The sequence below is a fragment of the Indicator indicator genome, chromosome 5, assembly GCF_027791375.1.
Source record: "Indicator indicator isolate 239-I01 chromosome 5, UM_Iind_1.1, whole genome shotgun sequence".
Taxonomy (NCBI): domain Eukaryota; kingdom Metazoa; phylum Chordata; class Aves; order Piciformes; family Indicatoridae; genus Indicator; species Indicator indicator.
Window position 1 is genome coordinate 883,446 of NC_072014.1, and position 12,722 is coordinate 896,167.

General features: G+C 48.6%; 1 protein-coding gene across 1 annotated transcript in view; it reads right to left on the reverse strand.

The window, feature by feature from the left end:
* The window catches only part of MYL1 (myosin light chain 1), a 31,452-nt gene extending 22,663 nt beyond the window's left edge, over positions 1–8,789 (reverse strand). The window contains exon 1 of the mRNA XM_054381483.1: positions 8,477–8,789. Within this exon, the coding sequence (XP_054237458.1) occupies positions 8,477–8,596 (120 nt within the window). The 5' untranslated portion in view covers positions 8,597–8,789. The remainder of the gene's footprint in view (positions 1–8,476) is intronic.
* Between the last annotated feature and the right edge of the window lie 3,933 nt (positions 8,790–12,722).

Consider the following 12,722-nt stretch of genomic DNA (forward strand, 5'->3'; position numbering starts at 1 on the left):
GAAGCTGTGAATGGCTAAAAAGAATCTTATTAAAAAAAATTAAAAGATCATTATTTCCCAAATAATTGTTCATGGAAGCATAGAATGGTCCAGTCTGGGACCCCAGGCTGGGACCCCAGGGTGGGACCTCCTAAGCTCATCCAGTCCAAGCCCCTCTGTACTCAGCAGGGACATCCCCAACTAGATCAGGTTGCCCACAGCCCTGCCCAGCCTCACCTTCAATATCTCCAGGGATGGAGCCTCAACCACCTCCCTGGGCAACCTGTTCCTGTGTTCCACCACCCTCAACTTGTTCCTCACATCCAATCTCAGTCTGCTCTGCTCTACTTTGAAGCCATTGTCCCTGCTCCTGTCCCTGCAGGCCTTTGCAAACAGTCTCTCTGCAGCCTTCTTGCAGTCCCCTTCAGGTCCTGGCAGGTTGCTCTTAGGTCTCCCTGGAGCCTTCTCTTCTCCAGGCTGAACACCCCCAGCTTGTAGCCTGTCCTTGTAGCAGAGCTGCTCCAACCTTCTGAGCATTTTTGTGGCCCTCCTCTGGACCTGCTCCATGGGGTCCATGTCCTTCCTCTATGCCATATGCTGCCATACCAGTGGTTTATAAACCTGCACTGTTGTGGGTCTAACATCAGTGCTGGGGTCCACTGGGGCAGGGGATTTGGCTGAGGTTTCTCTGCTGAGGTGGATCCCAAATGGTTCTGTATCTCAAAGTGGTGACAGGAAGCTGGTCTGGATGGTGTCAGATGGGCACCTCTACATCTCTTAAGGCCAAGTGATATTTGCACTTGTCCCCTTCGTACCCACAAGAGCTGTTGGGACTGGTGACCTTGTCCAGCTGGGGTATCAGCCACAGTGAATTTGGAGTTCATCCCTCTAAATTCTGGAGTCATCCCTGGAGCTGGATGAGACAGAAGCTGAAGACCTGTGCCAAAGCTTTCAGGCAGAAGCTCTCCAGTTCCCAAGAAAGAAGCTCCCTCAGCAGTGGGAGCAAAGCTACTGTCAGCATTTCTGTTCTCCCCCCACAGCTCCACATGGACTTTGTCTGCATCTTTCACAGTTCTCTGAGTGCTTCAGATGACATCTGCAGCCCTGCTTGCCCTCCAGCCCAGAAGCTTTCTCTCAGTGCATTTTAAGTGAGTTTTTCTCTCTCTCTCTGGTTGCATCCAAAGTAATGCCTGGTCAGAGATGACCTACTTGAGTAGTGAATGTAATCAGGATTAAGGACACTTGAAGGAACACTTTGCATTGCCTTCAGAGCTCTGTAGGTAAAAACCCAAATGCTCCCATGCACCAAGCTTTGGCATGCATCACACAGTTACCCACAGCCTTAGCAAGCTCCTAGCCAGCAATGTAGAATTATTTTCCCAAGTCCACTGTAGTTGATAATGATAAATTATTTTTCCAAGTCCTTCCTGGCTGATGATGTTAAATTATTTTCCCGACTCCTTTGCAGCTGAAAATGTTAAATTATTTTCCCAAGCCCTTCCTAGCTGATAATATTAAATTATTTTTCCAAGTCCATCCTAGCTGCTGATGTTAAATTATTTTCCCAAATCCTGTGTAGATGGTAATGTTAAATTATTTTCCCAAGTCCTTCCTATCTGGTAATATTAAATTATTTTCCCAAGTCCATCCTAGCTGCTGATGTTAAATTATTTTTCCAAGCCCTTCCTAGCTGATGATGTTAAATTATTTTCCCAAGTCCTTTACAGCTGAAAATGTTAAAATATTTTCCCAAGTCCTTCCTAGCTGGTGATGTTCAGTTATTTTCCCCATAAAGCCATAGGTAGCTTGCCTGCAGTTGGGCATGGCCTGATTGGTGTCCTGGGATTTCAGTCTGGAAAAGAGCAACATGGAAAGCTTTGTGTGCCAAGGCTTACACCATGGATCCTTGCAAGCACGCAAGTTTCTCCTCAGAGAGGGTACTCAGGTGGTGTTACAGTTTGAAGGGGGAACTTCAGCCTAGTCCCTGACTGCAAAGACTGAAAGTAAAATGAATGACCATTGGATGCAAAAGGAAAATAATGCAAAGGTCTGTAGAATTCATTGGCTTGCTAATGGAATATAGAGCAGAGGCACAAACAGTTCTCTCTGCTCTCTTTGCTGCTTCTGTCGCTTCTGCTTGCAGCTTTCCTCTCTTTCTTCTGTGGCCTTGCCAGGGGAATCTCTGTTTTGACTACTGTGTTGGAAGGAAGGAAGGAACTTGGAAGGAACTCGGAACGAAGGAAGGAACTCGGAAGGAACTCGGAAGGAACTCGAAAGGAAGGAAGGAATTTGGAAGGAAGGAATTTGGAAGGAGGAATTTGGAAGGAAGGAAGAAGGAAAGGAATTCAGAAGGAAGGAATTTGAAAGGAAGGAATTTGAAAGGAAGGAATTTGGAAGGAAGGAAGGAATTTGGAAGGAAGGAAGAAGGAAAGGAATTCAGAAGGAAGGAATTTGAAAGGAAGGAAGAAGGAAAGGAATTCGGAAGGAAGGAATTTGGAAGGAAGGAATTCAGAAGGAAGGAACTTGGAAGGAAGGAATTTGGAAGGAAGGAAGGAATTTGGAAGGAATGGATTCAGAAGGAAGGAATTTGGAAGGAAGAAAGAAGGAAATGAATTTGGAAGGAAGGAAGAAGGAAGGAAGGAAGAAGGAAGGAAGGAAGAAGGAAGGAAGAAGGAAGGAAGAAGGAAGGAAGGGATTTGGAAGGAAGGAAGTTAGAAGGAATTTGGAAGGAAGGAAGGAATAAGGAGGGAAGGAATTTGGAAGGAAGGAAGTCAGAAGGAAGTTGGAAGGAAGTCAGAAGGAAGGAAGTTGGAAGGAAGGAAGTCGGAAGGAAGGAAGTCGGAAAGAAGGAAGGAAGGTAGGAGGAAAGAAGGAAGGAAGGAAGGAGGAAAGAAGGAAGGAAGGAGGAAAGAAGGAAGGAAGGAGGAAAGACGGAAGGAAGGAGGAAGGAATGAAGGAGGAAGAAGGAAGGAGGAAGGAAGGAAGGAGGAAGGAAGGAAGGAGGAAGGAAAAAGGAAGGAGGAAGGAAAAAAGGAAGGAGGAAGGAACTTGGAAGGAAGGGAGGAGGAAGGAAGGAATTTGGAAGGAAGGAACTCGGAAGGAAGGAAGGATGGAACTCAGAAGGAAGGAACTTGGAAGGAAGGAATTTGGAAGGAAGGAATTTGGAACTAGGAACTCAGAAGGAAGGAAGAAAGGAAGGAGGGAAGGAAAGAGGGAGGGAGGGAGAAGAGGACAGGACCAGGTCCCCTAGATCAGAGTGGCTTCATTTCCTTCCCTGCCAAACTGAAGGAGTGTGGCAATTTCATTTTGGGGGTAGTTCTCTCAACTCGGTTGGGGAAGGATAATTTCAACCCACCATAGGTGTGAAACCCCTCAGGGTGCTACATGTTCTGATCATCACCTGCAGAGCACTGCACTCCCAAAAGGTCCCAGTTAATGCTATGGGGCTGGTCTCAGCCCAAGGGCTGGCTGCCTGTGCTGGGAAGGGCTCTGATGTTTCCAGTGAAAAACCAACACAGGCTGCCAGGTGGTGACAGAGGTGAGCTCAACTGATGCGGGCACTGTGAAGTCCATCACTGCACACTGCCTCACCTGCCAAACCAAGCCTGAGATGTTGCTCACCATCAATGTCTCATCTCAGCTGTCACAGAGGCAGACCTGTGGTAGCACTGTTCACTAACTCCATGTGGGAGAAGGAAGCTGAAGCAGCAAACATCTCTTTAGAAGTGTCCTTGGCCAGAGATTCAACTACAGAATTCTTGGGAGGAGGAATTCTGTTAATGACCACTCCTGGGGTCATTTTTTCCTTTGACCATGGCTACTTTCTGCTGGTAAGATGAAGCCATCCCCCTGCTCTCTTCTCACTTGCAATTTCACCTTTCAACCTTTGTCCTCATTGTTCAAATCCATGTAATAAGGCAAACTGGAAAGAGGAGCTCAGTCTGGAAAGGTTTGTGCAACATTTTGGTGGTGTTTCCTGAATAGGGGTGAAAGGGCCTTCACATTTCCATTTCAAAACTCATTCTTCCTCCCTCCCTTGGCTCTCTTCCTGTGGTGGTTGTACTATAAACTAAGGGGAGCTGAGAAAGAGCCTGAGTTGGACTGATCTGAGCCTTTAGCAGCTTTGATGTTCCTGTTACTCAGTTTTAGAGTCAATAGATGGTGCTCAAAAATAGGAAATCCCCTACCAGCTGCTATTGGTATTAGCAAACCATCAAATATTTGCTTTAATTGGGTCAATTGGAAGTGGGGGAGAGAAGAGAACAGCAAATGGTGAAAGGCCTGTCACAACTTCTGATGGTAACAGGCAGTACCTGGGGTGCCTGCATTTATAAGACCCCAGCTTCTGAGACCTCTTCAGAGAGGGGAGATAAATCTGAGTTTCAAAGAGTGCACCTCCTGAGGCTCAGACAACAGATTCCCTGAAGCTGGGCCAAGCAGGGCATCTGAGGGGAGGGATAACACCACAACAGTCCCTACCCACGCTGGCAGACCCCCAGCTTGCTTGCTTTGGGAAATACTCTGCTCTCTGGTGCCAGTTTTAAAGGAGGAGCACTGCCAAACATGACTTCTTTGGCTGCTGGGAACCCTCATTAGGCAGCTCTACCCTTACCCACTCCAGTTGTGAGCAGTTAGGAGGGGCTTGGATGCCTCTTTGTGAAAGCCAAGAGAGCCTTTCTGTGGGTTTGCCTGCTGTGGGACTCCCCAGGCCATGGTGCTGCTGCTTCTTGGTGCTCCCAGCCACCTCCTCAGCAGCAAGCTCTGGGTGGCTGCTGGTCTCCCTGGAGAGCCCACTTGATGCTCTCCTTCCAAAGTGCTGGAGGCTTTAGCTCCACACCTGATAAATCAGTGCAAAGAGCCCCAGGACAGGGTTGTTCACTGTTCCTGGGCAAAAGGTTAGTTGTTGAGTGCTCTTTGGCTCCAGAGCTTTGCTGGAAACAGTGCTGTGTCTTTTTCATGCTGAGGTTTGGTGGTTGGAGGGATTAATTAATTAAGGGACTGGGCTAAGGCTCCTAGAATTTGGCTTCCTGATTCTGCCACATCTCCCAGGCAAGTCACTTATAAGGACACACTGATTTCCTTCACTGCCTGAACTCTCCAAGGGTGAAAAACCATCCTGGCTGATTGAGACCTTGGGAGGTTGTGGAATCCCTGCCCCTGCTTCAAGGCAGTGTAGTGCTTCGTGGTACCTCCTCAAAGTGCCCAGTACTGAGGTGCCACAGTCTACCTGACATAGCCCTTGACCCATGTGAGGCCCTCAGGTGAAAGGGGTAATATGGTGGTTTTTAGGCTGTACCTAGAACATTTTCCACAGATCTTGAACAGAGTGGTAGAATGTAAATAAATCACCACTAGGTGTGAAAAGGGAAATAATGCTAAGCTCTAAATAACGCCATTGGGCGGATAACAAACACAAAAGCTAGTTGTGGACATTAACTTCCTCTCTTTTTGCTTCCTTCACTCTAGCAGGTACCAGCTCTGGCTCCTGCTGGCTTTGCTGACCTTGGCTGCATTGCTTTGCTGTGGCTGAGTGTTAACAAACAACTCTCTGCTCTTCTCTCTCCTTTATCATGTACAGAGTGGGGGGATGGGAACACAGAGGGAAGCTATCAGTAGCTCCCTGGTTTGTCCAGGGGGGTTCTTGTGCTCTTTGTAACTGGTAAATACCTGTAAATCTTGGATGTTGTATGTTTTGTGCATATTCATTGCATCTCATACTTTAGATTGTAATTTTTGCTATTAAAAACAGCTTCATTCACTTCCACTGAGCTGGCCTGGAGAATTTTGTGTTGGGGGGGGATCTTGTGGTAGTTTTAGGCTGTACCATTCAAATTTTCCACAGATCTTGAACAGAGAGTGGTAGAATGTAAATAAATCACTGTTGGGTGTAAAAAGGGAACTAATGATAAGGTCTAACCAATCCCATTGGAGAGATAAGAGACTTAAACTAGTTGTACAAAACCAATTTTTCTCTTTTTTCCTTCTTCACTCTGGGAGAGACTTAACTGGATTCTGCCTGCCCTTGGCTGCACTGCTTTGTTCTGCCTGGTATTAACAACAACTTCTCTAGTCTTTCTCTTCTCCCTTTTTGTCTAGAGGGGAGCAAGGGGTGGGGGGGTGGGTGTAGGGAAGGGAGAAGCTGTTGCTGCTCCCCTGGTTTTGTCCAGGGGGAGTTTCTTGTATTGTTTATTAATTGGAAATACCTGCAAATATCAGATGTTGTATATTTTGTACACATTCATTGTATCCCATACTTCAGATTGTAGGTTTGGCTTGTAAATACAGCTTCATTCCCTTCCAACTGAGCTGCTCTGGCAAATGTTATATTGAGGGCGAGTTCTCAACCCACCACAGGTAAGTGCAGGCACAGAGGGGATTTGTGTCAGCCTTGCAAATGTTATGTTGGGGGAGGAATTCTCAACCCACCCCAGGTAAGCTCAGGCACAGAGGGGATTTGTGTCACCCTTGCAAGCAGTATGGGTTTCTGCACCACTCTGCAGCCTCAGGCAGCAGGCTCCCTTGCTGTGGTGAGCTCTGTCCACCTTCCTCCTTGCCTGGTAAGGGCATGACCAAGAGTGGAAGAGAGAGCTGTGGGAAGATACCAGGCTAGCAATAAGCATGCAGGGCAGGGGGCTGTGCCACCCCCCACATTGCAACCTCCAGCACTCTGCTCTTGGCCTGCACTCTTCCCTTATTTGCCAGTAGGAACAATCATGCTGACCTGCTGCCATTAGTGCTACATGAGAACAGTCTTGCCTTTACTAACCAGCCCAGGTTTTGCTCCCCCACTGACAGAGGGGAATGTTTCAGTTGCTGTTCTCTTTCAAAAGAGAGAGAATTTAGGGATAGACTCTTCTCATACCAGTTTGAATAGGACAACACCTGGAGTGTTCTCTCTCTCTGCTCCCACTACATAGGTTTCCTGCCATTACAGAGAGCTGCCTGGCTAAAGGAGTGAAGCTGCAGAGGATGCTTCAGATTTTTCAGCTGCTAATGTATTAGTTAAAGTATATTTATGCAAAGGTAGATTAGCTACACTCACTGGAGCTGAAAATTCTATTTCCTCCTAATGAGCTGGACACAGAAAGCTATCCAACTACATGAAATTATTCAGTAGGGAATCCAGCTTGCACTGCCCTTCATCTCTGGAGATGTGTGAAATAGGAGGTCTGAGCTCATTTTCAGACAGTATGCTCCACAGCAGTGGCCTCTTTGTGCAGCCTGGACTATGATCACTCAAAGCATTTAACAATGGCCTTTATTTCCCCCCCTCCCCCTTCTTTCCTCATGTTTCAGGGGGTTCAGCTTCAGCCTTAAGAGAAGATGCTGCACTGCCTCAGAAAAAGGCTGAGTAATGAGTGTGAAAATTGAAGTAAGCTTCAAGCAGGTCCCAATCTTGGGACTCTAGGTATTGAGATACCTGGAACAGAATTTATCATGAGATGAAAAAGAAGAGGTCCTATTAGGAGTCTTTGTAGCCCTTCTTTTCTCCATAATAGGCACGATTCCTTATGCAGAACCAAGCAAATTGCTCTTAGGACCAATCAGCTTGCCAGGTAGGTGGAGAATAACTATTTATAGTCCTACTCTGAGAAACTGCTCTGTCTCTTCATCCCTTTAGCCACTTGACCTCCCTCTTTTCTTTCCTAGGTAAAGAATTTCCCAGATGGGAGAGTTTGCTCTGAAGGGTCCAGGCAAGGATCCATGATGTTGGTTAGCACACAAAGCCCACAGCCAGTATGAGATGTTGGGATGGAAGTGCAGTCAGAGGGAAACCCCACAAGGCTCTTCCTCCTCTGGCTTGCTTTCAATTTGCAGCACATTGCACATGTTGAGCAAATATGTAAAGGTGATAGCAAAGAGCTGGCAGTGCTCCATCCATGGCTTTCCAGCTGGTGGTCTTGCTCAGGGTTTGCTGTGCAGCACCAATATGAAGACCACAGATGGAGCTGACCCAGCCCTTTTTTGTTCCCAACTCTCTTTCCTTTCTGCTGTTCAAAGTAAGCCCTGCTGCTCTCAGGACACATCACCCAAGGCTCAGCAGGTGGGAAGGAATTTGAGGGGGAACTGCAAACTGAGGGTGGGTTTCAGCAGGGTGCATTGCATGTCAAGTGTCAGTAAACCTTTCCACTCCTCATGGACCTACTTTTGGGCTTGTTTTCTTCTTCTCACTCTTTTGTATTTTTCCCCCCCTTTAAATTCAGCTTTATCAAACATCTCAGAGTGCTGCTGCTCTGCCAACAGATTCTAAGGGCCACACTCCAAACCACTTTTGAAATCCCCAGGCTTCCCTGTCAGGTTAAGCCATGTGTCATGCCGTATTAACCCCTCCAGCTACTCAAACCACCAAAGCAAGCTCAGGCAGGTCAGCACATCCATCACCTGAGGCCACTCATTCATTTCACTGCAGTCCCCGCAGGGGAACCAAGCACAAGCAGCATTTCCCTGCTGGTCTCAGCTGCCTTTGTCCACGCTCAGCCCACACCCATCCCTTTACCTTGATGCTCTTGAGATCGATTGCAGGTTCTTTGGGCTTAGCTGGGGCAGGCGCAGGCGCTGGCGCCGGTGCTGGCGCTGCAGCTGCTGCTGGCTTCTTTACGTCCTTCTTTGGTGCCATTGTGTGTTGCTTTGACTTCAAAGTCAAGGTATCCCCACCCCCCCCCCAAAAAAAAAAACCAAAACCAAAAACACCCCAAAGAAACCTTAAGAAAAAAAAAGAAAGTAACCAAGCCACCTCCTCAGGAGTGCTTGCTGGGAGAGGAGCAGTGGTCAGAATGAGCTAGAGGCTGTGCCCCGGCGCTGGCCCCGATGTGCTAGACTCTTCAGGGCACATATATATTTCACTTAGTGCCTCATACAGTCCTGACACATGCAGCTGGATTGGACAGCTTGCTAATCAAGGGGGGTGTCATTCCAGCTCGAGCTATAAATGGAATGTAAGAGTTCAGGGCTGCAGAAGATCAAGGGAGTTGGGTGGCATCTCCCCCCCCTACCTCTTAAAACTATCCAAGCCACCTCCCCTGTGTTTTGGTTTATTGGGGGCAAAAGAGGAGGGAATGGGACAAACACAGTTGCAGACCTGCCTCTGACATGCAACTCTCACTAGTTTTTCTCATCAGAAGTTCAGGTCTGCTTAAGCAAGAGATCTTCTTTCTTCCTTTCCCTCCCCGTTCCCCTCATGCCTGCGTAGTGCTCCAGGAGGATTTAGTTTCAAGTAGGAATTTTGACTTTCCTGGCTGGGAAGATCATCAATTTCCAACCTCGTTTGCCTCTCTCCTCACAGCCCCTCACTCCTCCTCTGCTTCCTTCTTTTTTACAAGGAAGTGTTGATCAAGCAAAGGCTCTGGGTGGTTAAAAATAAAGCAGACAAATATGGAAAACGCTGCAGCTCCTTCAGCCAACACATCTCTCAGAGGCTGAGTGTCTTTCAGCTGTTCTTACTGCCCCTTTTTATCATGGTAAGACTGTGCTTAAGATTGAAAATTACTTCCTTTAATCCTTTCCTCTTGATCTTCTTTGGAAACAAGCCATCAGCAAAGGAGGCACTTCGATTTGCACCTTGTTTGCCTGCCCATCCTGTGCCTCTTGTTTATCTTTTCACCTCTCAGGCTCTCCAGGGACCTGCCTGCTCCCTGTGCTCTCTGAGAGAGAAAGCTTTCAAGAGAAGATCATAGCATCATAGAATGGTCCTGGCCAGAAGGGACCTCCAAAGCTCATCCAGTCCAACCCCCTCTGCACTCAGCAGGGACATTCCCAACTAGATCAGGTTGCCCACAGCACTGTTGAGCTGTACCTTGGATATTTCCAGGATTTGGGCCTCAACCACCTCCCTGGGCAACCTCTTCCTGTGTTCCACCACCACCCAAGTAAAGAACTTGCTCCTAACATCCAATCTGAATCTGCTCTGCTCTACTTTGAAGCCATTGTCCCTGCTCCTGTCCCTGCAGGCCTTTGCAAACAGTCTCTCTGCAGCCTTCTTGCAGCCCCCTTCAGGTCCTGGCAGGTTGCTCTTAGGTCTCCCTGGAGCCTTCTCTTCTGCAGGCTGAACACCCCCAGTTCCCTCAGCCTGGCCTCACAGCAGAGCTGCTCCAACCCCCTGAGCACTTTCCTGGCCCTCCTCTGGACCCTCTCCATCAGGTCCATGTCCTTCCTGTGCTGAGGGCTCCAGAGCTGCACACAGCACTGCAGGTGAGGTCTTAGCAGAGCAGAGCAAAGTGGCAGAATCACCTCTCTGGCTCTACTGGCAATGCTGCTTTGGATGCAGCCCAGGCTACCCTTGGCCTTCTGTGCTGCAAGCTCACCCTGCCTGCTCCTGGCCAGCTTCTCATCCCCCAGCACCCCCAAGTCCCTTTCCTCAGAGCTTTTTCCTATCCCCTCCTCCCCCAGCCTGTCCTGATAGTGAGGATTGCGCTGGCCTCTGGACTTTTCTGTTTTCAGTACCCTTTATTTTCCAGCACAGCCTCTAACCTTTTCAAACCTGATGGTTTCCCCAGGTCCATACTACTGAAATTATCTGCAGGAAAAATCCAGAACTACTGTTCCTTCCTTTTTTTTTTCCCTCCCCCTTTTTTTTTTTTTTTCTCTGTCTATCATCTCCTCTTCCTTTTCTTTCCAGCCTCGTGAAGTTCTGTGCTGGTTATGTGCAACATGTTTAATGGGAGCCTTGCTTCTCTTTCATGGACTACATTGGGGGGTGGTTTCAATTAGCAATGCAGAGCCCCAAGGTCTGAACAGTCTGGCAGGGTATCCAAGCCCTTAAATTTACCTTCCTTAAATCACCAAAAAAAATGCCCACCAAAAATAAAAGGTACAGGGAGTGGCTAAAGCTGTTTTGCCAGAAGAAAAGCTGTGCCCAGAGCTCTTTGCTATGACCTTGAGCAAGAGAGTCTCTGAGATTGGAATCGTCTCTTTTGAATCAATAGACCCTGTGCTGATTGATGAATGGACTTCGAAGCCTGGGCTCGGTCTCTGCTTCACAGAACACAGACCAAGAAAGATTTTTATTTCCTTTTCTCCTCTTTATTTTTTCTTTAGTTTTGTGAATGCCTTGGGACAAAGAACCTGTGGGTGGAGAGCTCTCTTGTCTGCCTTCAAGGTGCCTGATGGAGGTATTCCTGCTTTGCTGATTTACCTGGGAAGGGGATGGTACAGCCTCTCTGCAGGTAACAGGAACCTGTGGGCTGCCATCCCTTAGGGGCCTGGTGAGGAGGCATCTCCATTGGTGCTGATGTCTCACCTTGCACAAACCAAACTTCAGCAGAAATGGGTCCTGGAGGTATAGCTTGGGTGGAAATAATCCACATTTTTAATGCAGCCATACACCTATGAGAAATTTCATTGCAAGAAAGAACCAGTGATGATCTAACAATTTCTAAGGTCACCTTAGGTTTCACACAGTCACAGAGTGTTAGGGGCTGGAAGGGACTTCCAGACACCATCCAGTCCAACCCCCCTGCCAGAGCAGGAGCACCTAGAGCAGGTCACACAGGAACACATCCAGCTGGGGTTGGAATATCTCCAGACAGGGACACTCCACAACCCCCCTGGGCAGCCTGCTCCAGGCCTCTGTCTCCCTCACAGGGGAAAAACTCTTCCTCCTGTTTCCATGGAACTTCCTCTGCCTCAGCTTCCACCACTGCCCCTTGTGCTGGCATTGGGCATCACCCAGCAGAGCCTGGCTCCAGCCTCTGGGCACTCCCCCTGCACATCTTGAGCACCAGCAATGAGGTCACCTCTCAGGCTCCTCCTCTCCAAGCTCCAGAGCCCTCAGCTCCCTCAGGCTCTCCTCATCAGGAAGATCTTCCACTGCCTTCAGCATCTTTGTGCCTCTGTGCTGGACTCTCTCAAGCAGTTCCCTGAGGTCCTTCCTGACCTGAGGGGCCTAGAACTGGACACAATCTTCCAGATGTGGCCTCAGCAGGGCAGAGGAGAGGGGGAGGGGAACCTCTCTGGACCTACTGACCACAGCCCTTCTAATCCACCCCAGGATGCCATTGGCCTTCTTGGCCACCAGAGCACATTGCTGGCTCATGGGCAACCTCCCACCCACCAGGACCCCCAGGTCCTTTTCCCCTTCCTTGCTCTCCAACAGCTCAGTCCCCAACCTCTCCTGCTCCATGAGGTTGTTCTTGCCCAGGTGCAAGACCCTCCCCTTGCCCTTGTTGAACTTCATTCCATTTCTCCTTGCCCAGCTCTCAGCCTGTCCAGGTCAGGCTGAATGGCAGCACGACTCTCCTGTATCAGCCACTCCTCCCAGTTTGGTGCCATCCGCAAACTTGCTGGCAGTGCCCTCTGTGCCCTCCTCCAGGTCCTTGATGAGTCTATTGAACAGCTCTGCTGCCAGTGCTGACCTCTGAGGGACTCCACTAGACCCAGGCCTCCAACTGAACCCCATCCCATTGCCCAGGTTTGCAGTGAAAGAATCCTGAGAGCCACCACTAAATATATATGTTAAAAGGCAAACCAAGCTTTCAGAAATCAAATATGAACTGAGTGCTGGCTCTGCACAGTGTAGCCTCTCTAAGACTGTAGATGTACCTGGATGTGCTCCATGCTGACAGAAATGGAGGTGTTGTGAGGACTGCCACAAAGTAATTGTGTATTGATCAGGGGAGAATCATAGAATCGGTTTTTGGGGTTGGAAGGGACCTCAAGGCTCAGCCAGTTCCAACCCCCCTGCCATGGGCAGGGACACCTCACACTCCAGCAGGTTGCTCACAGCCACATCCAGCCTGGCTGCAAAA